The 27,371-nt window shown below is 39.9% G+C and overlaps 1 protein-coding gene across 5 annotated transcripts in view; it reads left to right on the top strand.

Moving 5' to 3' along the window:
• LOC117084085 (zinc finger protein 682) overlaps positions 1 to 23,085 on the top strand; it is a 32,435-nt gene extending 9,350 nt beyond the window's left edge. Inside the window, exons 2-6 of one of the 5 annotated variants that reach the window (XM_033212439.1) lie at positions 5,398 to 5,524; positions 6,689 to 6,784; positions 12,517 to 12,585; positions 13,078 to 13,169; positions 20,512 to 23,085. In XM_033212439.1, coding sequence (XP_033068330.1) covers positions 20,556 to 21,782 — 1,227 coding nt within the window. In that variant the 5' untranslated portion in view covers positions 5,398 to 5,524; positions 6,689 to 6,784; positions 12,517 to 12,585; positions 13,078 to 13,169; positions 20,512 to 20,555 and the 3' untranslated portion in view covers positions 21,783 to 23,085. Of the gene's footprint in view, positions 1 to 3,100; positions 3,137 to 5,397; positions 5,525 to 6,688; positions 6,785 to 12,516; positions 12,586 to 13,077; positions 13,170 to 20,511 lie in introns of those variants that run through there. The other 4 variants (XM_033212450.1, XM_033212430.1, XM_033212420.1 and 1 more) reach the window with 4 other exon arrangements.
• Positions 23,086 to 27,371: the final 4,286 nt, after the last annotated feature.

Raw genomic sequence — 27,371 nt, 5'->3', positions numbered from 1 at the left:
CCCCATCTCTATCAAAAATAGAAAATTAGCTGGGCATGGTGGCAGGCACCTATAATCCCGGCAACTCAAGAGCTGAGGCAGAATAATTGCTTGAACTGGGGAGGTGGAAATTGCAGTGAGCCGAGATCGTGCCACTGCACTCTAGCCTGGGCAACAGAGCAAGACTCTGTCTCAGAAAAAAAAAAAATCAGTGCTAGAACAAGAAGAAATATAAATGCTGGGCTTTTCATATAAATCCAGGGAATTATGGGACAGTTAGTACTCACCTCCCAGGGTGTTATGAGGATAAATTCACATTATATCATCTTCCCAGCACAGTGCTCTGTAGTGTGCTTCTGAGCACACAGCGCATGCTCCATAAACATCGCATTAATGCATGTGCACATGTTGTTTTCCAAATGCAAACTTACTCAGACATAAGCTGCCTTCTCCAGCCTCTGTAAACTTTAAAGGACCAGCAGAGAATGCCATGTTTTAGGATAGTGATTGGTGGTTTTTATTTTGGACCAAAAGCATTTGTGTTGTAAGAAGAGTATGGGTTTAAGGGACTGTGTGCTGTGGCGCTTTGTCTAGTTGAGTGCTCTTGTAAGTGACCTAGGGCAAGCAGGGTCAGCATTAGCTGTGAATGAAGCCAATCCATGGACCCCTTTCAAACCTGCAGAATTGGCTGGGCACAGTGAATCACACCTGTAATCCTAGCACTTTGGGAGGCTAAGAAGGGCAGATCACCTGAGGTCAGGAGTTCAAAATCAGCCTGGCCAATATCGTGAAAGGCCATCTCTACTAAAAATACAAAAATTAGTCATCCAGGCATAGTAGCATGTGACTGTAGTCTCAGCTACTCGAGAGGCTGAGGCAGGAGAATCACTAGAGCCTAGAAGGCAGAGGTTGCAGTCAGCCGAGATCATGCCACTGCACTCCAGCCTGGGCGACAGAGTAAGACTCTGTCTCAAAAAAACCAAACATTGGGAGGCCGAGATGGGCGGATCACGAGGTCAGGAGTTCGAGACCATCCTGGTTAACACGGTGAAACCCCATCTCTACTAAAAATACAAAAAAAAAACTAGCCGGGCGAGGTGGCGGGCGCCTGTAGTCCCAGCTACTCCGGAGGCTGAGGCAGGAGAATGGTGTAAACCCGGGAGGCGGAGCTTGCAGTGAGCTGAGATCGGCCACTGTACTCCAGCCTGGGAGACAGAGCCAGACTTCATCTCAAAAAAAAAAAAAAAAAAAAAACCAAACAAACAAAAACCCTGCAGAATCAAATTAGAGTGGGGCCTGAAATACCAGATGATTTCTCTGCATATTAAAGTTTAATTCTTAGCTAAGTGGTTATCAGCTCATCACATTCCAGTTAGGATTAAGTGGCCAGTTTGAAGAAATACCCTCACTTGTGCCCTCCCAATAGATTATGTTGGCCTGGGTGGAAGCATCCATGTTGTTTTAATTAAGTGTCCCATGTAATTCTAAGGTAAAGCCAGGGGCAGTCATGAGGGCTCCCAGACATAATGTGAGAAATGAGTTCAGCCTTTTCTTGTGTATGAGACAGAGTCTCACTCTGTCATCCAGGCCCCAGGCTGGAGTGCAGTGGCACGATCTCGGCTCACTGCAGCCTCCACCTCCCGGGCTCAAGTGATTCTCCTGCCTCAGCCTCCCCAGGCTTTGTTTTTTTTGTTTGTTTTTTTTTTTTCAGATAGAGTTTTGCTCTCATTGCCCAGGCTGGAGTGCAATGGCACGATCTCGGCTCACGACAACCTTTGCCTCCTGGGTTCAGGTGATTCTCCTGCCTCAACCTCCCAAGTAGCTGGGATTACAGGCATGCGCCACCACATCTGGCTAATTTTGTATTTTTAGTAGAGACGAGGTTTCTCCATGTTGGTCAGGCTGGTCTCGAACTCCCGACCTCAGGTGATCTGCCTGCCTTGGCCTCCCAGAGTGCTGGGATTACAGGCATGAGCCACCGCACCCGGCCCCCAGGCTTTGTTTTAAAGAGAGGTCACAGGGCCTGCTCTGCTTGGTTTTCATGAGAGTAGGGGAGTGGGGCCCATACTGCCTTTGCTGCAGCAGAAATTGCTGCCATCTCTGCCATGGAAGGGCACCTAAAGGCAGGAAAGTAGAGACTCACATGTTAGTCTTTAGGTGGAAGCTCACTCTTCCTGAAATTCTTCTGTAACAATGACAAAGGACAAGCAAGTGTGGCCTTTTCTGCACCTTTAAGGTACATCTGCCTATGGGTGCGGTGGTAGCAGGTGAAGGGGTTTTGCTGATGCTTTAAAAGGCGTATTCTCAAGTTACAGCTGTGATTTTCCAGATAATATCACCTGAGAAGGAGTCCCAAAGGAGGAACAAGAGGAAGAAATGGCTGGTTCTCGGGTGAATGTGCCCCAGCTCAGGGGTGATGCTCTTTTCTTCTTGAATGTCTTGGCTTTAGAACTTACAAAACTTTTACTTCTCTGCCTCTCATGTTCCTACCTAGCCAGTTTGTTTTAGATACTTCCCCCCCCCTTTCTTCTTATAAATATTACTTCTTTTTTTTTTTTTTTTTTTTTTTGAGACGGAGTCTTGCTCTTTCGCCCGGGCTGGAGTGCAGTGGCTGGATCTCAGCTCACTGCAAGCTCCGCCTCCGGGTTTTACGCCATTCTCCTGCCTCAGCCTCCGGAGTAGCTGGGACTACAGGCGCCCGCCACCTCGCCCGGCTAGTTTTTTTTTTTTGTATTTTTAGTAGAGACGGGGTTTCACCCTGTTAGCCAGGATGGTCTCGATCGCCTGACCTCGTGATCCGCCCGTCTCGGCCTCCCAAAGTGCTGGGATTACAGGCTTGAGCCACCGCGCCCGGCCAATATTACTTCTTACTATAGTAGTTAAGAGGCACTGAAAAATACTTCTCTTTTATATAATAGAGCCGCCTTCTTTATTTTTTCTATCCAGGCTTCTTATATACCATGACCAGTTCTCACCATCGAGTGTATGACCTGCAAGAATAAAAATGTTCTTTGTGACTGGGCACAGTGGCTCATGCCTGTGATCCCAGGACTCTGGGACGCTTAGGTGGGAGGATTGCTTGAGGCCAGGAGTTTGAGACCAGCTGGGGCAAGATGGCGAAACCCTGTATCTACTAAAAGTCCAGAAAATTAACCAGGTATGGTGGCACGTGCCTGTGGTCCCAGCTACTTGGAAGGCTGAGGCAGAATCACCTGAACCCAGGAGTCGAGGTTGCAGTGAGCCGGGATTACGCCACTCACTGCACTCCAGCCTGGGCTATAGAATGAGACTCTGTCTCAAAAATAAATAAATAAATAAAGTTCTCTTTGTGTCACATCAATGTGGAAAGGTGTAGATACCTAAGATCTCTCTTAGGGATGGTGTAGGATCCTCAGATATTAGTGAAGGTGGAATGTGTATTGTTTAGGTTCCATCTGGATGTTCCATCAACTCTATGCAGAAACAGGATTTTTAAAATGCACATTTAAAGAGGATGGCACTAATTGCCCAGAATAACTCAGAAGGTTCTGTAAAAGAGAATGGTTAGATAAGACTTGCTCTCTAAAATGCTGAGGAAAGACTATTCAAATACATTATTAGAAGTTTTAAAACCTGGGAGATATCTGTAGCTTGAACTTTGCATAAAGGTGTTTCTTTATGCTTAGATTCAGGTTATAATTTACTTTTTGTTGCCAATAATATCATAGCTCTGATGATGTGTCCACCCATGTGTGTTGATACTGCACATCAGTTTGTTGTGTTGTAGTTCATGTTAATTTCTTTTTTTTTTTTCAAGACAGAGTCTCGCTCTGTCGCCTAGGTTTGAGTGCAGTGGCGCAATCTCAGCTCACTGCAACCTCTGCCTCCCGCATTCAAGCAATTCTCCTGCTTCTGCCTCCCGAGTAGCTGGGATTACAGGCGCGTGCCACCATGCCCAGCTAATTTTTTGTATTTTTAGTAGAGATGGGGTTTCACTGTGTTAGCCAGGATGGCCTCGATCTCTTGACCTCGTGTTCTGCCTGCCTTAGCCTCCCAAAGTGCTGGGATTACAGGTGTGAGCCACCACACCCAGCCCGGTTTATGTGAATTTCAATCACTAGGTTAAGGCTGTCTGTGACAGATTTTTCTAAATTATAAAGTTAATTATTTTTATCTTTATTATTCATAAGTATCTTGGGAGATTTACTGACTGATACACATAAACCATCACATTTAATCTGCAAACTCCCCTTTCTTTCTAGATTCTATTTGCTTAAAGCTTGCTTTGGAAAATGAAGGCTCATCTTCGTTTACTAGTCAGATAAACTGGGGCTCAACCACTTGCTCTGTTTGACAAAATATTCTTGATTTGGACGCATGGTATCACTGGCTAGCTTGTTAGAAATTCAGAAACTCGGCCGGGCGCGGTGGCTCAAGCCTGTAATCCCAGCACTTTGGGAGGCCGAGACGGGCGGATCACGAAGTCAGGAGATCGAGACCATCCTGGCTAACATGGTGAAACCCCGTCTCTACTAAAAAAAATACAAAAAACTAGCCGGGCGAGGTGGCAGGCGCCTGTAGTCCCAGCCACTCGGGAGGCTGAGGCAGGAGAATGGTGTAAACCCAGGAGGCGGAGCTTGCAGTGAGCTGAGGTCCGGCCACTGCACTCCAGCCTGGGCGACAGAGCGAGACTCCGTCTCAAAAAAAAAAAAAAAAAAAAAAAAAAAAAAAGAAATTCAGAAACTCAGGCTTCACCTGAGATCACCTGAATCAGACTGCGTTTTAACAAGATCTGTAGTTCATTGTTATGTACATTAAAATTTGACAGATACCTTCTAACCCATCATGACTTCTCTGTATCAGTAATATTTACAACTTACTCTGTAATCTGCAGACATAAAACTCAAAACTGTATATGCCTGTGTTGATGCCCTTAATTTTAGACTGATTATTTAGAAAAGTATCTACATTGGTTTTGTGGATTCTGTTTTCCTTTTAGTTTGTAGCCCAGGCAGGAGTGCAGTGTCATGATCTCGGCTCACTGTAACCTTTGCCTCCCAAGTTCAAGTGATTCTCCTCCCTCAGCCTCCTGAGTAACTGGGATTACAGGCATGCACCACCACACCCAGCTAATTTTTGTATTTCTAGTAGAGACAGCGTTTCACCATGTTGGCCAGGCTGGTCTCGAATTCTTGACCTCAGGTCATCTGCCTGCCTCGGCCTGCCAAAGTGATGGGATTACAGGCGTGAGCCACCGAACCTGGCCACGTGGATTCTATTTTCTTTCCTCAGTGTTAGAGAATACATCAGAGAATATTTTTGTTAAAAATACCCATTGAATAATTCCAGTAACTGATATAAGTCACAGCAATTCTCTTTTCATATGGAGTCAAGAACTGCCCATTCACAGTTGGTCTTATGTTTTGTTTTGTTTTTCAGGAGCTGTTGACATTCAGGGATGTGACCATAGAATTCTCTTTGGAGGAGTGGGAGTTTCTGAAACCTGCTCAGCAGAATTTGTACAGGAAAGTGATGCTAGAGAACTACAGAAACCTGGTCTCTCTGGGTGAGAAGAACTTCAATACACAGTTCCTATTTCACACTAAAGATTTTACTTTCTTCCTCTGTAGAACGTTTGATGGGGATTTCTGCTTTATGTAAATGAGTTTTAGATCTCTGCTTTCAAGGAAAACTTGGGGATTTGTTGGGATAGAGAAGAAAATTTCCAAGAAGTTTTATGTTTACATTAACTTTCTTCTGCCTTGAGGTGATGGGCATTTTTCACTCTAGTTTAGTGGTAATTCTTTTTGTTTGTTTTTATTTTTTATTTTTGAGACAGAGTCTAGCTCTGTTGCCCAAGCTTCAGTGCAGTGGTACAGTCCAGCTCACTGCAGCCTCCACGTCCTGGGTTCAAGTGATTCTCCTGTTTTAGCCTCCTGAGTATCTGGGACTACAGGTACCCACCACCACACCCAGCTAATTTTTGTATTTTTAGTAAAGAGGAGGTTTTACTATGTTGGCCAGGCTGGTCTCAAACTCCTGACCTCAAGTGATCCACCCTCCTTGGCCTCCCAAAGTGTTGGGATTACTAGTGTGAACTACCATACCCAGCCTTTAGTGGTAATTCTTGGAATTCCATTATAAAAATTCCTTTATAAAATATTATTGACCAGACCTTAAAATCCAACTTCTACCACCAATTTTTGATTAAGTAGTATTGGGTAGGGAAGCTAAAGACCCAAAAATATAAAATATTCTAAACTTTCTGTTTAGAAACATTATTTTGTTATTAGAAATATTATTTTGTTATTAATTTTCTTTTCTTTTTTTTTTTTGAGATGGAGTCTCACTCTGTTGCCAGGCTGGAGTGCAGTGGCGTGATCTCGGCTCACTGCAATCTCTGCCTCCTGGGTTCAAGCGATTCTCCTCCCTCAACCTCCCAAGTAGCTGGGATTACAGGCACATGCCACCACACTTTGCTAGTTTTTGTATTTTTATAGAGATGGGGTTTTACCATGTTGGCCAGGATGGTCTCGATCTCCTGACCTCATGATCTGCCCGCTTTGGCCTCCCAAAATGTTGGGATTACAGGTGTGAGCCAACGTGCCCGGCCTTATTATTAATTTTCTAGAATCATCTATAATATTCTGTCTTCTCTACAGAGCACAACGCTAGCTTGGTAATTGGAGAATCCCAGCAAGCATCACATTACTTTTTTCTAATAAAACAGGTCTGACTGTTTCTAAGCCAGAACTGATTAGCTGTCTGGAGCAAAGACAGGAGCCCTGGAATGTGAAGAGGCATGAGACCATAGCTAAACCCTCAGGTAGGCTGGATGAATGAAACACATGCCACAGGTGAAAGCTCCAAAGGCCAAGGGGGAGGACGGGCTTCAAAAGTTATTTGAGAAGTCCTGCTTCAATGGAGATGATTTTGAGGAGCACGGTTGTTTTTTCTTGCTCTCACATAGAGGCATCTTCTGTCTAATGCTCCTAAATTCTCTAAAAAGTAACCTTCCTTTGAGGTTACAGTGAGAGCCAAAGTCCTCTTCATGGCTTATAACAGACTTTAATATCTGACTGCCCTTTCATTGTCTCAGGGGCCACAGGAATATATGTGTATTTTTGAGGAACTCTATGTTAAACTATTTTTTTCTTTTCTTTTGAGAGAGAGATTTTCGCTCTTGTTTCCCAGGCTGGAGTGCAATGGCACAATCTTGGCTCACCATGACCTCCGCCTCCTGGGTTCAAGTGATTATCCTGCCTCAGCCTCCCAAGTAGCTGGGATTACATGCGCCACCATGCCCAGCTAATTTTGTATTTTTAGTAGAGATGGGGTTTCTCCAAGTTGTTGAGGCTGGTCTTGAACTCCCGACCTCAGGTGATCCACCCACCTCGGCCTCCCAAAGTGGTGGAATTAAGGGCATGAGCCACAGCGCCTGGCCTTTAAACTATTTTTTTAAGATTTTTGTTTTGTTTTGTTTTGGTTTGGTTTGGATTTTGGTTGTTGTTGTTTGCATTATGTCTGAAATGTGTGAGAGTATTAGTGTTAACCATATTTGGTTCCAAAATCCCAGTAACACCACAAAGAGATGTGGTCTGTTTTTTGCTTTATGATTTCTTATGGAAGTTTCTTTCTTTTTTTTTTTAAATAAATTATTTTGTTTGTTTGTTTTGCAACGGAGGTTCACTCTGTCACCCAGGCTGGAGTGCATGGCTCATTGCAACCTCTGCCTTCTGGGTTCAAGCGACTCTCCCACCTAAGCCACCCAAGTAGCTGGGATTACAGGTGTGCACCACCACACCCAGCTACCTTTGTATTTTAGTAGAGACAAGGTTTCACCATGTTGGCCAGGTTGGTCTAGAACTCCTGACCTCAGGTGATCCACCCGCCTCGGTCTCCCAAAGTGCTGGAATTACAGGCATGAGCCACCGTGCCCAGCCCCTTACAGAATTTTCAAATGTGATTCTACAGAAATTCCTATTCAGTAATTTTTTTATAATGCTAAGCATCTCCCTAAATATAAGAAAATCTAATATTATTTTATTTCTACATTTTATATTTTTAGTGTGAACTAAAATTGGTAATTTAAACTTTATTTTCCCAGCGTCTTCAATTGTACTAGTTGAGATGTGTACACATATACACACAAATATACCCACACATATACGTGTGTGGACTGTGTGGTTACTTTCCACAAATTAAAAGTATATAACTATTTATTATGTAAAATGTAATGATATTGTATGTATAAACATTGTGAAACGATTAATACAGTTAATGAATGCATCCGTTACCTCACAGAGTTATTTGGTTTTTTTTTTTTTTCTTTTTTGAGACGAGTCTCACTCTGTCACACAGACTGGAGTGCAGTGGCGGGATCTCAGCTCACTGCAACCTCCACCTCCCAGGTTCAAGTGATTCTTGTGCCTCAGCCTCCCAAGTAGCTGGAATTATAGGCTGGTCTCAAACTCCTGGCCTCATGTGATCCACCCTCCTTGGCCTCCCAAAGTGCTGGAATTAGAGGCATGAGCCACCATGCAGCGTTTTCTTTTGTAGTGAGAACACTGAAGGTTTGCTGTCTTACTAAAATGTAAGCATATGGAGCACGTTCGTCCAACTCGTGTCCTGCTGGCTGCATGCAGCCCAGGATGGCTTTGAACGTGGCCAAACACAAATTTTTCTTAAAACATGAGAATTTTGAAAGCTAATCAGCTATGATTAGTGTTAGTGTATTTTATGTGTGGCCCAGGACAATTCTTCTTCCAGTGTGGCCCAGGGAAGCCAAAAGACTGGTACCCCTGATATAGAGCATTATGATTAACTATAGCCATGATGCTATGCATTAGATCCCCAAAACTTACTCATTTCATGACTGGCAGTATGCACTCATTGAACATCTTCCCATTTTCCCTACTTCCAGACTGGGTCAGCCAGCTTTGTACTCTCTGTTTCTATGAGTTCATCCTTTGTATATTACACATAGAGGTGAGATCGTGCATTATATTTCTTTCTGTGTCTGGCTTATTTCACTTAGTATAATGTCTTCCAGGTCCATCCATGTCGTTGAAATATTGGCAGCATTTCATGATTTTTTATGGCTGGATAATACTGTATTGTGTATATATACCGTATTTTCTTTATCCAGTCAGTGTCCACAAACATTTAGGTTGTTTTCATGTCTTGGCAATTGTGAAGTGAACATGGAGATACAAAAATTAGTGATTTTATTTCCTTTGGTTACGTACACAGAAGTGGGATTGCTGGATTATGTGGAATTTTTTAAAATTTAATTAATTTATTTATTTTTGAGATGGAGTCTCACCCTGTCACCCAGGCTGGAGTGCAGTGGCATGATCTCAGCTCATTGCAACCTCCGCCTCCCGGATTCAAATGATTCTGCTGCCTCAGCTTCCTGAGTAGCTTGGATTACAGGCACCTGTCACCACACTCAGTTAATTTTTGTATTTTCAGTAGAGACAGGGTTTCACCATGTTGGCCAGGCTGGTCTCAAACTCCTGACCTCGTGATCTGCCCGCCTCAGCCTCCCAAAGTGCTGGTATTACAGGTGTGAGCCACCGTGCTTGGCCTATTTTTATTTTTTAAAGAACATCCATACTGGTTTTCATAATGACTCTCCCAATTTACAACACACCAACAATGTACAAGATTGTTTTCATCACACACTTGTCAACGCTTGTTATCTCTTTTTAAAAATGTTTTTATGCTTAAAATTTCTTTCTTTTTTTTTTTTTTTTTTAACAGAGAAGGAGGTCTCACTGTGTTGCCAGGGCTGGCCTTGAACTCCTTTGCTCAAGCAGTCCTCTTACCTCAGATTCCCAAAATGCTGGGATTACAGGCATGAGCCACCATACCCAGCCCTATTCTTTTTGCATAATTTGTGGGATATGAGTGCAACCTTGTTACACAGATAGATTTCATGGTGGTGAAGTCAGTACTTTTAGGGTATCCATCACCCAGAAAATATATGTGTGGCTTGATAATAGCCATCCTAACAAATGTGAAGTGATATTTTATCATCATTTTGGTTCGCACCTGCCTGATGACTGGTGATGTTGAGGTCCTTTTCTCATACCTGTTCGCTCTTTGTCTTCACTGGAAAAATATCTATCCATTTAGTCTTTTTCAATTTAGTTCTTATTAACATTCTTATTATTGTTTTTGCCTTTGATTTGTATGAATTCCTTATATATTCTGGATATTAACTTCTTATCAGATGCATGGCTTGCAATTTTTTTTTTTCATCCTGTAAGTTTCCTTGTTTTATTTTCTTTGCTGTGCAGAAAAATTTCAGTTTGATGCAGTCCCACTTATTTATGTTTGCTTTTGTTTCTGTGCTTTGGGTGTCATACCCCAAAAAATAACTGCGAAGAACAGTATCAAATAGGATTTTCCATGTTTGCTGGATTATATAGTAATTCCATTTTTAATTTTTTGAGAAACCTTCATAGTATGTTTTTTACAGTAGCTGCATCATTTTTGCCTACCAGTGGCTCAAAAGGCCTCTCAATTTTCCATATCCGTAACAATTATTTTTGAGGGGGTGGTTACATTTCTTAATGGCTCTCCTAATGGGTTTGAGGTAATATTTTACTGTGATTTTTACTTTGCATTGGTCTAAAAGTTAGTAATCTTGAGCATCCTTTCAAATGCTTATAAGCCATTTATGTATCTTCTTTGGAGAGATGCCAGTTCAATTGTTTGTCCATTTCTTAATCAATCTACTCACTTTTTATTGATGAGTTTTAGACATTGTTTATATATTGTGAAAATTAACTCCCATCAAATATGTGATTTTCAAATGTTTCACCCATTTCTTAGGCAGCATTTTCACCCCACTAAATTTTTCCTTTGATGTGCAGAAATTTTGAAGTTTGATGTAGTCCCATTTCTCTATTATTTTTTCCTTATGCATTTGATTTCATATCTAAGAAAATGACATCAAATTCTTTGTCTTTTGTAACAAGAAATTAGTGCCAAGTCCAATGTCATATTTTCCCCCATATATTTATCTAGGAAGTTTATTATATTTTTATGTTCAAGTATTTAATCCATTTTAAATACTGTTATTATACGGTGCATGTAACGGAAGGGCTCAACTTTATTTTTTTCATGTAAATACTCAGTTTTTCAACATCATTTGTTAAAAAAACTATATTCTTCCCCATTGTGTGGCCATAGCAATCTTATGTAAGGCCATTGATTACGTACACACGTGCTTAATTTTGAGCTCTCTATTTTGTTTTATCATCCATTTATTTTTCTTTGTGCTAATACCACATTATTTGTATCTTTATAGCTTTGGTTAATATGTTATAAAACCAGGAAGTGTAATACCTCTTTGTTGTTCTTTTTAAAGGGTGTTTTGCTAGTTATACCTACTAAAAGAATTTGAGAATCTTATATATATTTCTGCAAAAAAAAACTACCATGAAGATCTTGATATTACATTGAATTTATATGTGGCTGTGCATGTTGACATCTTAACAAAATGAAATTATCTGATCCTTGAGCAAGAATATGTTTGAGTGGGTTTAATTTCCACATTTTTTGGATTTACAGTTTTACTTCTGCTTCTGATTTCTAGTTTCATTCCATTTTGGTCAGAAAACATACACTGTATGATTTCAGTCTCCTTAAATTTATTAAGACTTGTTATGCGTCCGAACAGAATGCTGTGTGTGTGATTGAGAATATTATGTATTCTGCTGCTTTTAACTGGAATGTTCTGTATATGTCTCTTAGGTCTAATTGGTGTGTAACGTTTAAGTTTTTTATTTTCTTATTAATCTATCTGATTATTATTATTATTATTTTTTTGAGACGGAGTCTTGCTCTGTCGCCCAGGCTGGAGTGCAGTGGCGCTATCTCGGCTCACTGCAAGCTCCGCCTCCCGGGTTCACGCCATTCTCCTGTCTCAGCCTCCCGAGTAGCTGGGACTACAGGCGCCCACCACCTCGCCCGGCTAGTTTTTTGTATTTTTTAGTAGAGACGGGGTTTCACCGTGTTAGCCAGGATGGTCTCGATCTCCTGACCTCGTGATCCGCCCGTCTCGGCCTCCCAAAGTGCTGGGATTACAGGCTTGAGCCACCGCGCCCGGCCTCTATCTGATTTTTTTATATTCATGATTGAGAATGAGGCCTTGAAGTCTATAATTATTGTGCTGCTGTGCATTTGTTTCTTAACTTCTGTCAATATTTGTTTTATATGTTTGAGAGTGCGAATGTTACATAACAGTTATATGTGTTATAGATTCCTGGTAAATGGTCTTGAACTCCTGAGCTCAAGCGATCCACCCGCCTCAACTTCCCAAAGTGCTAGGGTTACAGGCGTGAGCCACCATGCCTGGCCTAGTTTGTATGATTAAGTTGCCGGCATGTAAAAAGCTTTCTTTGCATTTTCATCTATATTCTTCCACCTTTATCTGAATAATAGCATAATTTATTCCTAATTCATAATCAGTATTTTATACCATATTTTGCAATATTTATATTGTTCCTCCAGTAAAAAATGTAAGTCTTTTCTCTGCTTTTGCAGGCTAGATTACAGCCTTACCATTTTGTGTATAAAGAAGAGCAACATATTAATAAATTTCTCTAGTATTATGTAAGTGCTTATTTCTTAAAAATTATTTTCTCAAAGCTTTTTATCAATAATTATAGTGGGGTTTCTGTGAAACAGTGCTCTAACTGTATGCTCTTGATTCAAAAATGTGTACTTTTTATGGATAGCCAGTCATGGTTGAAAATTGTAGCTATCTAGAAGGATTCTTCATCAGTAGTCCACTATGTTTATTCAGAATTTTATGGGTTATAGTTTAATTTTGCTTTGCAATTTTGTATTTATTTGTTACAATTTTTATAATAGGCCATTTCACATTCATAGTATTTTTTAGTTTTTATTCATATAATTTTGTATGACAATATTCAGCTCTGTACATTTTAAGACAATGTGAGGCAAAAGTCAAATACGAATCAGCCATATGTTTATTGCCAATTTAATTATCTCTATGTTTGACTGAATAAGTATGACCCCATTTTGTTTATGACTCATATTTATATTTTTGTTGGTCATCAATGGTGGTTTTATTCTGTTTAGGTGAGGAGTCATGAAAATCGTTGTAATTTCAACATCTATTCATTGGTGAATGTATGTTTTCTTTTTGTGAGAGAAACACTTGTGATTTGAAGGTAATTTTTGAAAAGCTTTATAACTCTGTGTTTCTTTTAGGTGTAATTGTTTATTTTTAATTGTCCAAAATAGATAACATAACATTTAGAATCTTAAATATTTTTAAGTTATACAATTCTGTTATGTTGGGTATATTGACACTGTCATGCAGTATATCTCCACATGTTTTTGTCTTGGGAAACTTGAACTCAACATACATGAAACTACTCATTTTCCTCATTGACCCTTTACAAACACCTCTCTATTTTGTTGCTGAGTGTAACTACTTTAGATGTCTCATATAAATGGATTTATACAATATCTGTCTTTTTATGGCTGGCTTATTTTACTTAGCATCATGCCATCAGATCTATCTTTATTGTCGATGTTAAAAGATTTCCTCCTTTTTTTTTTTTTTTTTTTGGAGTCTCGCTCTATTGCCAGGCTGGAGTGCAGTGGTGCAATATCGGCTCACTGCAACCTCTGCCTCCCGGGTTCAAGCAATTCACCTGTCTCAGCCTCCCGAGTAGCTGAGACTACAGGCACGTGCCACCATGCCAATTTTTTTTTTTTTTTTTGTATTTTAGTGGAGACGAGGTTTTACCATGTTGGCCAGGATGATATCGATCTCCTAACTTCGTGATCCACCCACCTGGGCCTCCCAAAATGCTGGGATTACAGGCGTGAGCTTACACGCCTGACCCAATTTTCTCCTTTTTAAAAGCTGAGTATTATTCCATATTTGTATATTATAAATTTTATTTTTCCATTCATGTGGTGAGAGAAGCTTGGGTTTCTTTCACCTATTGGTTTTTGTGAATAATGCTACAATTAATATGGGTGTGCAAGTAACTATTTGACCATATACATGAAAGATAATATCTGTGCTACATTCTTTTTCATTGGTCTAATTGTCTGACTTTATGCTAGTACTAAACTGCATTTATTACTGTAGTTTTGTCGTGTGTTTTGAAATCAGGAAGTGTGATGCTTCCAACACCTTTCCTTATTTTAAAGATTATTTAGCTCTTCGTGGTCTCTTGAGATTTTATTTGATTTAGGCATTGGTTTTTATTCCTGCAAAAAATGAAATTGGGAATTTGAAGGGGATCACATTGAATCTGAACATTACTTTGGGTGCTGTAAAGATGTTGTACAGTGTTAATTCTTCCAGTCCTTGAACATGAGCATGCTTAAGACTGTGTTAATTTCCATATATTTGTGGATTTTTTTCTATTACTAATTTTTAGTTTCATTCCATTTGGTCATAATAATAGTCTATAAGATTTCCATTTTTAACAGTTTGCTAGGCCAGGCGTGGTGGCTCACACCTGTAATCCCAGCACTTTGGGAGGCCGATGCAGGCAGATCACCTGAGGTCGGGAGTTCGAGACCAGCCTGACCAACAGGGAGAAACCCCATCTCTACCAAAAATACAAAATTAGCCAGATGTAGTGGCACATGCCTGTAATCCCAGCTACTCCGGAGGCTGAGGCAGGAGAATCGCTTGAACCTAATAGACGGAGGTTATGGTGAGCCAAGACCGTGCCATTGCACTCCAGCCTGGGCAACAAGAGTGAAACTCAGTCTCAAAATTTAAAAAAAAGTTTGCTAAGAATTGCTTTGTCCCCTAACAAGTGATGTATCCAAGAGAATGTGTTGTGAGCTATGGAGAAGATTGTGTATTCTGAAGTCATGTGGAGTGTTTGCTATATGTCCGTTAGGTGTAATTTTTAGAGTGCTTTGAAGTCCTCTGTTCATATTTAATATTCTGCCTTGCTTTATAACTTATTACTGAAAGTGGGATATTGAAATATCTTACTATTATTATATTGCTGTATATTTCTTCAATTTTGTTAATGTTTACTTTATATATTTGGGAACCTGATGATTATATATATGTTATAGTTTTCTAGTAAATTAATCTTTTTACTATTATTTAATGTCCTTCTTTGTCTCTTGTGAGAATTCTGACTAAAGTATATTTTATAACAGTGTTTGACCTAAAATGTATTTTGCCTTATATAATTTTGACCTAGTTTCTTTTGATTTGGTTAACATTCTAAGAGAATGACTTGTACCATCCTTCTTTTGGTCTATTGTCTTCTTCAGATTGAAAGTGAGTATCTTGTACAAAGAATGTAGTTGAATCTTGTTTTTATACCAGTTTATGTCTTTTGATTGGGAAGTTTATTCCATGAATATTTAATTTTCTGATAGAGAAGGGTTACCATTGCCATGTTATTGATTGTTTTGATTTTTGTTGCTGTTTTGTCCTTCTTTTTTTCCCTTTTTGTCTCATTTTTTCACGTTTCTTGGCTGCTTTTATGTCTTTTGAGAAATGACCATGTCCTTTGACCACTTTTTAATGAGATTATTTCTGTTTTTCTTGTAGATTTAAATTTCTTATAGATTGTGAACATTAGTCCCTTGTCAGATGCGTAGTCTACAAATACTTTCTCCCGGTAGGTTGTCTGTTAGTCTATTGATAGCTTGTCATTTTTGATTGTGCTTATTTGGATCTTTTTTTTTCTTTGTTAACTTAGCTAGTGATCTAGTGATCTTGTTTATCTTTTAGAAAAACTTATTTTATTGATTATTTGAATGATTTTCTTGGTTTCAATATTTTTTTGTTCTGCTCTGATTTGAATTATTTCTTTTCTTCTTCTAGCTTTGGATTTACTTTGTTGTTTTTCTGATTTCTTTATGCAAAGTATCAGGTTAACTTGAGATCTTTCTATCTTCTTGATATAAAAGTTTAGCACTATAAACCCTCCTAACACTGCTTTTGCCACATTCCAAGGCTTTGTTACATTTTGTCACTTTTTTTTTTTTTGAGATGGAGTCTCACTCTGTCACCCAGGCTGGAGTGCAGTGGCGCTATTTCCCACTCACTGCAACCTCTGCCTCCTGGGTTCAAGTGATTCTCCTGCCTCACTCTCCCAGATAGCTGGGATTACAGACACCTGCTACCACGCCCAGCTAATTTCTTGTATTTTTAGTAGAGATGGGGTTTCACTATGTTGGCCAGGCTGGTCTTGAACCCCTGATCTCATGATCCGCCCACTTCGGCCTCCCAAAGTGCTGGGATTACAGGTGTGAGCCACCGCACCCAGCCTCGTCACCATTTTTATTTGTTTCAAATAAGTTTCTGATTTCTGCCTTAATTTCATTGTTTCCCCAAAAGTCATTCTGGAATAAGTTGTTTTGTTTTCTGTATTTGTGTAGTTTTGAGGGTTCCTCTTGCTATTGAGTTTTGAGTTTATTTAACTCTGTTTCAAGGCGATGATTTCAATTTTTCTGGATTTTTGAAATTTGTTTTATGACTGAGCATGTGGTCAATCTTAAAGTATGTTCTGTGCGCAGATGAGAATGTATGTATGTGTTCATTAGATGAATTATTCTATAGATGTCTATGAGTTCCAATTGGTCAAGTGCTGAGTTTAAGTCCAGAATTTCTTTGTTAGTTTTCTGCCTTGATGATCTGTAATGCTATCTGTAAGGTGTTGTCTTCCACGATGGCTGGCTAAGTCTTTTTTTTAGGTCCAGTAATAATTGCTTTATAAACCTGGGTGTGCCAATGTTGGGTACATACATATTTAGGATAGTTAAATATTATTGATGTATCTATTTATTTATTGAATCCTTTATTAGTATATAATGTGTTTGTCTTTTTTACTATTGTTGGTTTAAAATCTGTTTTATTTACAAGAATAGTGACCACTGCATTTTTTGTTTGTTGATTTTTCCCCATTTGTGTGATAGATGTTACTTTTTCCCTTTACTTTGAGTTTATGGGTGTCATTATACGTGAGATGAGTTTTTTAAAGCCAGCAGAAGGTTAAGTCTTGTTGTTTTTAAATCTGATTTGCACTTTGTGTCATTTTTTTTTACTTTTTAGAATTTTTTAATTTTTTTTTTTGAGACAGAGTCTCACTCTGTCACCCAGGGTGGAGTGCAGGCATGATCTCAGCTTCCTGAAACCTCTGCCTCCTGGTTTCAAGTGATTCTCCTGCCTCAGCCTCCCGAGTAGCTGGGACCACAGGCACGTGCCACCACTACGGGCTAATTTTTGTATTTTTAGTAGAGACCGGGTTTCACCATGTTGGCCAGGCTGGTCTCAAACTCCTGACCTCAGGTGATTCACCTGTCTCAGCCTCCCAAAGTGCTGGGATTACAGGCATGAGCCACCGTGCCTGGCCACCACTTCGTGTCTTTTAAGTGGAGCATTTAGACTGCTGTGTTCAAGGTTAACATTGATATCTTAGTTTTTGTTCGCTTCATGTGCTCTGTAGTCTTGATTGTGCAGTTGCTTTGTAGGGTCTGTGGGCTGTGTACTTATGTGTGTTTTTGTGGTAGTAGGTATCATTCTTCCATTTCCATGTTTAGAACACTCTTAAGCACCTTGTGATGCCAGTTGAGTGGTAGTTAATTCACTTAGTGATTGGTTGTGAATTCTTTGCTTATGAAACTTAGTTTGCTGGAACATAAAATTCTTGACTGGAATTTCTTTCTTTTTTAAAATCTTTTTGTTGTTGTTGTTGTTGAAATGGAGTCTCACTCTGTGGCCCAGCCTGGAGTACAGTGGTGCAATCGCAGCTCACTACAACCTCCACCTCTGGGGCTCAAGCAATTCTCATGCCTCAGCCTCCACAGTAGCTGGGACTACAGGTGAGCGCTACCATACCTGGCTGATTTTTTATATTTAATAGAAGCAGGCAGCTAACTTTTTGTGTTTAATAGAGGCAGGCTTTCACCATGTTCCCCAGAGTGGTTTCAAACTCCTGAGCTCAGGTTATCTGCCCACCTTGGCCTCCCAAAGTGCTGGGATTACAAGCATGAGCCACTGCACCCGGCCTCTTTCTTTAAAAATATTAAAAACAGACCCCCCCAATATCTTCCAGATTGTAAAGTTTCTGTGAGGAAGTCCACTGTTTGATAGAATTCATTTTTTAGGTAATATGACCCTTTTCTCTAGTTGCCTTTTTTTTTTTTATTTCATGTTGACCTTGGAAAGTCTGAATACTATGTGTATAGTATTCGGATACTATACTTATACTTAGGGATGGTTGTCTTGTATAGTATCTCAAAGGAGTTCCTTGAATTTCATGTATCTTTATGTCAACCTGTCTAGCAAGATGGGAAAATATTTCGTAGATTATATCCTTAAGTATGTTTTCCAAGTTGGTTGGTTTTTTTTTCCTTCTCTCTCAGGAATACTAATGAGTCATAAGTTTGACCCCTTTACATAATTCTGTATTTCTCAGAAGCTTTGCTTGTTTGTAGTGAATTCTTTTTTCTTTACTGTCTTCTGACTGGGTTGATATAAAGAAGCAGTCTCTGAGCTCTGAAATACTTTCGTCTGCTTAATCTATTCTGTTTTTAAGGCTTTCCATTGTATTTTGAAAGTCCTGTAGTAAAATTTACAATTTTTAAAGTTGTGTTTGGTTCTTTCAAAGGAACTAATGAGATCCTTTTGAGGTTATGAAACACTCTGGCTTTCTATATTGCCAGCGTTCTTTTGCTGTCTCATCTGAGGGAGCTGGTGCTTCTTTTGCTTTTGAATTTTCTGTGATTTGGATGGGGCTTGAAAATTTTTTTTAATTCTTTTTTTTCCTTGAGGGTTTGGCTGTGGTGTATGTTGTGTGTAATCAGTTGGTGTCATTTAAGGTTGTTTTCAGAGGCAGAGTCTCTGTCTAGGTCCCTGGGTTGTAGATAAGTTCCTGTGGTGGATTTCATAGAGTGCTTCGTGTTGAAGCAATAGATTCTTGTTTGTGGTGGAATTCAGGCTTCAGTCCAAGTACATGGCACTTAAGAGTGTTCTGGGGAGGGAAGATCGTGTGCGAGAAATTGTTTTCTCTCCAAATTTATTTTGGAGCCTTGGTGATATTCCCTTCAACTGCTGGCACTGCACCCATTTCCTTTGCTTCAAGGAGGGTTTTGGTGGTCTGTGCTCCCCCCTCCCTTAGGGACAGTTCACACTTTTAGGTCACCAGGAGACCCGTATTTATATCAGGGGTCCTGCTGTTCTCCTTTGCTTGCAAAAGTAAGGGTGGGTTTTGGAATGTTTCTGTGAGTCGTTTGGTGATGCAGGGGCTCGAGGATGGAAAATCACCAGGCAGGGCAATTGCACCATGGGTTTGCAACCAGTATTGCACCTACAGCCCAGGATTTTTGGTCCAGCAGATGGCTGTGGGGCCCACCCAGTTTGTGGTCCCTCAACTCAGCAGGTCTGTCTCCAGTGTCTTCCCTGGGAGCAGGCTGAATTGGTAAGGTTTGTCCCAAGCCATCTGCATTGAAATGGCTGAGCTCTTCCAGATGTTCTAGGCTGCTAGGCTTCCTGGGATAGAAGCCATGGCTGGTCATCTGGCCACACCCTTCCCAGTTTATTCATGTGAATGAAGGGGAACCCAGCTCCCATGCTGGCTCATGTTCCCATGTCACACTCTTCTCTGTGTGCTGACAGTGTGGGCTTCTACCCCACTTCAGCTCAGACCACATATATCAGCTGAATATTATTAGTCGGTGTGCGGAAGACCTGGGCAGCTGGCACTGGGCCCGTGGATTTGTCCTCTGGCCCTTTGGGGTCAAGCACCATCTGTGATGTAAGTGGATGCTGTGCTGTGGGCACCCTTCTGCAGGAGCAGCCAGGTAAGTCATCTTGGAAGATGCCAGCAGGCAAGGTGGTGCATGGATCAGATTCACCTCAGTCCCACGATAGCTACAACCCTGCTCCCTCTCAGCCTGGCAGACAGCAGGAGATGGATCCCCTCAGTGCAAGATGCAGAGCCTCGGAGGATGGGCACCTATGGTCAGCTACAGCTGCACAGCACAGTGAAAACTTCAGATTTCCACCAGAGTTTAAGCTGTGCCTCTGTCTATTCTCCAGGTGGCTCCCCCTGCCAGTTCACAGACTTATAGGGATCATGTGAGATTCTGTAATCAGTAGCTCAGACTAGATTTAGGTGGGAAATGCCTTTCAAGGAGAAGGAACCAAAGTGAGAATCTCAGAGGTCCGTGGCTAGACTGTGTTGCCATGGGGTTTCTTCACATATCCCTTCCTTAAGTCTGGTCTGGATCTAGGAGCCAGTCCTGGTGCCCAGTGACTTTGAGCAAGCTTTCCATCTTCCTCTTCAGCCACAGTGTCTGCATTTCTTCTGAATTAAGCTTTCTCTCAAAAGATCTGTTTAAAGTGTGATGTTTTACTCAACATTTTGTTTTCTCTCCTTGGAGTGAGTGTTTCCCAGCTGCATCTAGTAAGTCATCCTGTCCTTTTCCTAATTTTCTATGTTAGCTTTGTAAAGTATGTGTATCTGACTCTGAAAATAACAAGTGGGATATTTTGTTAATTTTATATTTCAGCTGTGTCTTCTCATTACACTGAAGACTTTTTGCCAGAACAGGGCATGAAAGATTCATTCCAAAAGGTGATACTGAGAAGATATGGAAGCTGTGGACTTGAGGATTTACACTTAAGGAAAGAAGGGGAAAATGTGGGTGAGTGTAAGGATAAAAAAGAAATTTATAATGGACTTAACCAGTGTTTGTCAACTCTACCTAGCAAAATTTTCCCATATAATAAATGTGTGAAAGTCTTTAGTAAATCATCAAATCTAAATAGACAAAGCATAAGACATACTACAGAGAAACTTTTCAAATGTATACACTGTGGTAAAGTCTTTAAATCTCACTCAGGCCTTTCTTATCATAAGATAATTCATACTGAAGAGAAACTCTACATATGTGAGGAATGTGGCAAAACCTTTAAGTGGCTCTCATACCTTACTAAACATAAGAGGATTCACACTGGAGAGAAATCATACAAATGTGAAGAATGTGGCAAAGCTTTTAACTGGTGCTCGACCCTTACTAAACATAAGAGAATCCACACTGGTGAGAAACCCTACAAATGTGAAGAATGTGGAAAAGCCTTTCACTGGTGTTCGCCCTTTGTTAGGCATAAGAAAATTCATACTGGAGAAAAACCCTACACATGTGAAGAATGTGGCAGAGCGTTTAACCGGCACTCACATCTCACCAAACATAAGACAATTCACACTGGAAGGAAACCCTACAAATGTAAAGAATGTGAGAAAGCCTTCAACCACTGCTCCCTACTTACTATACATGAGAGAACCCATACGGGAGAGAAACCCTATAAATGTGAAGAATGTGGCAAAGCTTTTAACTCATCATCAATTCTTACTGAACACAAGGTAATTCATAGTGGAGAGAAACCCTACAAATGTGAAAAATGCGACAAGGTCTTTAAGAGGTTCTCATACCTTACTAAACACAAGAGAATTCACACTGGAGAGAAACCCTACAAATGTGAAGAATGTGGCAAAGCTTTTAACTGGTCCTCAATCCTTACTGAACATAAGAGAATTCACACTGGAGAGAAACCCTACAACTGTGAAGAATGTGGCAAAGCCTTTAATCGGTGCTCACACCTTACTAGACATAAGAAAATTCATACTGCCATCAAACGCTATAAATGTGAAGAATGTGGCAAAGCTTTTAAACGATGCTCACATCTTAATGAACATAAGAGAGTTCAAAGAAGAGAGAAATCCTGCAAGTATAAAAAATGTGGGGAAGCTTTTACTCACTGCTCAAACCTTACTACGTAAGAATTTTTACTATCGAGAAATCCTACAAATGTAAGGAATGTGGCAAAGTCCTTAAATCTTGCTCAAGCCATTGAAATCACAAGATAATTCATACTGGAGAGAAACACTACAAATGTGAAGAATATGGGAAAGTCTTCAGCCATTGCTCACACTTTATTGCACGTAAGAAAATTCACACTGAGAAAAATTCTGATTTTAAAGAATGTGGCAAAGTGTTTAATAACTGCTATGAGCTTACTCATGAGAGGTTTTATGCTAGATAAAAGCAATAAAAGTGTAATGATACACATTACATTTATCTGTGGAAAGATGTCACCAAATAAAAGCCTTAGAGTGCACAAGGTGTAATGATAGTGATACATTACATCTGTACGTGGAAAGACTTCAAAAATATAAGCCTTAGAGTAACACAGGAGTTTTTACCCTGAAGAAAAACATTACAAATATAAAGATTGGTGCAATACTTTTACTTATGTTACAGATTTTGTTGTACATGGGAGAATTTATGCTGAAGGGTAACCCTCTAACAGTTGCTCAAATTGTATTCAATTTTAGAGAATTTATATTGGAAAGAAACCCTACAACTGTAATGAATATGAAAAAAATTGTTTTAAAAGTACACCTTAGAAAATGCTGGAGAGTTTATATGAAAGCATTTAACAGATGCAATAAATATAAAAAATTAATCAAAAATCAAGTCTGAATGAACATCAGAAGATTTGCAGTAGAAACCACTAAGACACTAACACTTTCAATGTTATTCTAAATCAGGGTATTGATTACAAAGAATAATTCAAAGTTAACGTAGTTTAGTTAGGCTAAACAGGAATAAGAGACTAATATTTTGGAACTTACAATTATATTCAAAGTACACTGTTTTTTGCATGGAGAGAGTTTTAGATTTTTACAAAGGCAAATTTCGATGTAATTCAACTCTCAAATTACTTGATGCTGTGTCTTTATTCCCAATGTCTATGGGAAAGCATGTGGTCAGTTTCTGCTGCTCGGAGCTTTGAGAGGTTCTATGTTAGGATATCAGTTATATAGTTTTCAACAGAAGATTGAGGACACTGAAATGTGAGGTGTGTGAAGAAAGTCTACACAGAGAAGCTTTTGTGGTTGACTTATAAAACTTGCAAGTGCTGCATGAGATAGATGTTCAGAGTAATAGTCTTGTGCAGTATTCAAATTTTAGTAAATTGTTTTACTGATTGTATATTAATATAGTGGATTTTGTAATGCTTTCCTTAGACTGTGTGAACTTCATTTGTTTTAATAAAACAAAATTGTTTTAATGTGTTAAGACAGTTGTGCATTGAATTAGGTGTTATCCTGCCACCAACATTAGCCTATTTTACCTTACTCAAGTTTTCAGGTAACAGACAGTAACAACGTACTGTTCAGTAATATGGTGGAATGGCGTCTCTAGTGATTCTTATCCTTAGTGACTTTAAACTTCAAATACGTTGGAGAATACTGTTTCCATAGGTTACATTTTTATTATTCTTCTTCTAACTGTAGAGTCATTAAGATGGTTATTATGAAAATTACACAGGCATATAATCAAAAGCCATATATTTCTGAATCTTAAATGAGTATGTAGAAGATGTTATCTTACCTTTTTCTTCGAGCATGCAACCTCTATGGCCTTCCCAACACACATAGACTCTAAGTTTTCACTTACATGAAAGTTTAATATACAAATGTGTTACTCTAAAGATAAAATGTAAGAGGATTATGAAGCAAGTAATTGTATTTGAATGTGGATGTGTACCTATTTTGAGAAGAAAGAAAATGTGTTAGAACAAATTGGTAATTTTTGAAGTGTTGATAAGTTACTACCAAACTAAAAACCTCAAAGAATTTCAAAGCAAATGTGTTTCCCATTTGTATTGAATTCATTTTTCCAAAATCTTATGGTTCCTAGTTCAGAATCTCCTTATGTAAGTCCAGGTTTTACTTGCCTGATATTGATAGTAGACTTAATGCATCAAAATTTAGGAAGTATTCTTTATATAATCTGCTCCAGAATTATTGGAATAATTTTTACAAAATTTAACGGTGCTTACAAAACAATTTAAACGTAATTCCATAGTAAGTGTATTGTAACATTTTATTTGGTACATTTTTTTTTAAGTGGAAGAACTCTAAGCCAATTTTTCCTTTGTTCTTTTAATTTTTATAATTAACATTGTTGAGTTTATTGATCTTATTGTGTTAATTTCTTTAGGTGAACACTAAGGAGATGTCATCAGTCATGGTAGTGTTTATTTCTTTTTTTTCCAACTCCTATGTCTCTACATCAGACATGGTGTTGTTTAGACATAAATGAAGTGAACAAACACAGAAAAGCACTACATGTGTGAAAAGCACTACCATGTGTTATACACACTCCATAATTAGTGTTCCAGGTGGAGTGAGTTGGTGGCTCCAGGAGATTAAAATTATTCAGATGAAAATATGGCATTGATTCTTCATGTCTGGAGAGGGCATCTGTACCCAGGCTACACAGCTGACTCTAAATTTAGAGGAATTGTGCTGCTTTCATTTTCTAATGTCTTGAGGTTTCATTTATGTCCATCCCCAGTTATGTATGCATCAGAGTCCTTCACCGTTTTTTGTTTGTTTTGTTTTGTGAGATGAGTCTCGCTCTGTCACCCAGGCTGGAGTGCAGTGACGCGATCTCAGCTCACTGCAAGCTCTGCCTCCCAGGTTCACGCCATTCTTCTGCCTCAGCCTGCCAAGGGGCTGGAACTACAGGTGCCCACCAACACCACGCCTGGCTAATTTTTTGTATTTTTATAGACGCGGGGTTTCACTGTGTTAGCCAGTATGGTCTCGATCTCCTGACCTCATGATCCACCCGCATTGGCCTCCCAAAGTGCTGGGATTACAGGCGTGAGCCACTGTGCCCGCCCTCCCTTCACCTTTTTACCTGAGTCACAGTTGCAGCTTTCTCACTGTTCTCCCCACCCCGTGTTATTTTACACACTACTTTGTAAGCTCTCATGAGAAGTTTGGAGTGCTTATTGTGGTAAAAAACAAAAACAAAGACAAAAAAAAGCACAACTTTTTAACTTAAAATTTGTAGTCATTTACAAGTTGTAAATGCAGTCTTTGGTTTTGAGTTTTTTGATTTTTTTTGAGACAGAGTTTTGCTTTTGTTGCCCAGGCTGGAGTGCAATGGCACGACCTCGGCTCACTGCAACCTCCATCTCCCAGGTTCAAACGATTATACTGCCTCAGCTTCCCAAGTAGCTGGGATTACAGGTGCCCAACACCACACCTGACTGATTTTTTTTGTAGTTTTGGTAGAGACGGAGTTTCACCATGTTGGCAAGGCTGGTCTCCAACTCTTGACCTCAGGTGAGCCGCCACACCGGGCCTAAATGCAGTCTTTGGATTACTTAACTGAAGTAAGTTGGATTCACTCTCTACAGGCCAGAGGATTTAATCAGTTAGCATTGTTCACCTTTGTAAAAGAAAAATGGTACTCTGTCACAGAGTGTGTACAATATACAATTAGGTAGAACAGGTAAATCATTCATAGCATTGTGCCATATATTGTAAGCACCATATAAAGAAACACATCAGAATTGGAAATCTCTTAAGAGAAAATATATCTTAGAAATAAATTCTTAAGAAATGTCAATAGTAGTTGATGAATGTTTAACTTTTTATGAAATACTTACAGAACAACTTATATTTCCATGCAGAATCTTCTGTTTATGAGTGTGTGTGCTAAGTGCTGAACAATAATAGAATTACTACTACTCTGGATTTTTTAGAAAGCCTAAGAACCAGGAGAGCAGGCCATGAGGACATCACCATTTAATATTGAGTGGGCATCCTGATGATATTTACTGTGTTTAACTCTTCAGATAGAATGGAGGCCCTGTGATTATCTGCTTTCTTCATTGAATTATGCCAAGCAGCCACAAAAGGGACTGCACAAGTTAAGTGCTTAATATGCATGTAATTAGTGAATGGAGCCTAACCACAGCCTTCCAAAATGTCTAAGTGGGCCTGAGGCTCATCTGTCAGCACCCAGGGACCTCTGTTATGTCTGTGTGAAGGACAAAGACCAGCTAAAAGAATTGCCTTGGGAGGCTGAGGCCGAGGCAGGCAGATCATGAGGTCCGGAGATCAAGACCATCCTGGTCAACATGGTAAAACCCCGTCTCTACTAAAATACAAAAAAAAAAAAAAATTAGCCGAGATGTTGGCACATGCCTGTAGTCCCACCTACTCGGGAGGCTGAGGCAGGGGAATCACTTGAACCTGGGAGTCAGAAGTTGCAGTGAGCCAGGATCACACCACTGCACTGCAGCCTGGCAACAGAGACTCCACCTCAAAAAATAAAAAAGAAATACTAACTATAATAATAACAACTCTTCTGTTCATGAGCGGCGCTTCAGATGGTGCCATTAGAGTTCCCAACATAAGGAAAGTGGCCCTAAATCCCCTGCACAACTCCCTTTTTTGTACTGACCCTATGATGTAAAATTCTGCCATTTATTCATTTGGCACAGACAAACTTCCTCTACAACAGCAAAAAGCATTGCTTCAGATTGTGACTGTTTTTGGACATAGGGTCATTAAAGAGGTAATTAAGATTGTGCGTTCACTGGCGTTGGACCTAATTAAATACAGCGGGTTCTTATAAGAAGGGGTAGTAAAGACAGAAGCACAAGAGAAGATTCTGTTAACACAGAGTTAGAAGACAGCCATCTACAAGCCAACGAGAGAGCCTTGGAGAAGTTATTCCACCAACATCTGTTAGATTTCTAATTTCCAGAACTGCAAGAAACTAAATTGCTGTTTTTAAGGCCCTTCATTCTGTGATGCTGTGTTATGGCAGTCCTAGCAAACTATTACAGCCTATTAGTACATACACACAATATTCCCTGCAGTATGACTGACATGGAAAGAGGATGTTATACCATGCTGCATCAGCATTGAAAGACTAAACCACTGTGGGGAAGTGCCTCCCTTGTGGCATGTTATGAAGACGTGTGTGCACACCTCCTTCCCTGATGGGATATGGGGATGGGTTCTTGAGATGACACATTGCAGGAACATGCATAAGGTAGTCTTACCTCCTTTTTTTGTACAACACATTCCCCCACTTTTGCGTAAAAACTTCCCTAGTAAGTGTTGGCTTTTAAGTTTTGGAGAAGCTGCATGCCACAGGAGATGCCTAGAGCGGGGAGTTAAAACAATACAAACTGTAGCAACATGCAAAAATGCTCACGGCCTAATGTAAAGTGAAAATAAGATGAAAGCCTTTTCTCTAATATTTCTACAAGTATGTGAACAGAGACTTTCCACCTAATCAAGTTGCCACTGGGACGAATGGAGGCCAGACTGTATTGAAACAGGACTATGGGTCACTCCTGGGAAGGCCCTAGGACAGAGGTCAGAGAGTTTCCATATTTCAATCTGGGACTTGGGCCTGTCCTGGTCTTCTCAGGTTCCTATTTCTAGAGACCCCTAGGTGCCTGCTCTCGCCACAGCCCAGTGCTGACTAAGGTTGGTGGTGTAGGGCACCTGCACTTTTTCCAAAGAGATGGAGGAGTTAGACTCGTC

This window comes from Trachypithecus francoisi, unplaced genomic scaffold (genome assembly GCF_009764315.1).
Source record: "Trachypithecus francoisi isolate TF-2019V2 unplaced genomic scaffold, Tfra_2.0 Contig00422, whole genome shotgun sequence".
Lineage (NCBI taxonomy): Eukaryota > Metazoa > Chordata > Mammalia > Primates > Cercopithecidae > Trachypithecus > Trachypithecus francoisi.
Note: the sequence above shows the minus strand (reverse complement) of the source record. Positions and strands in the feature narration are given on the sequence as shown.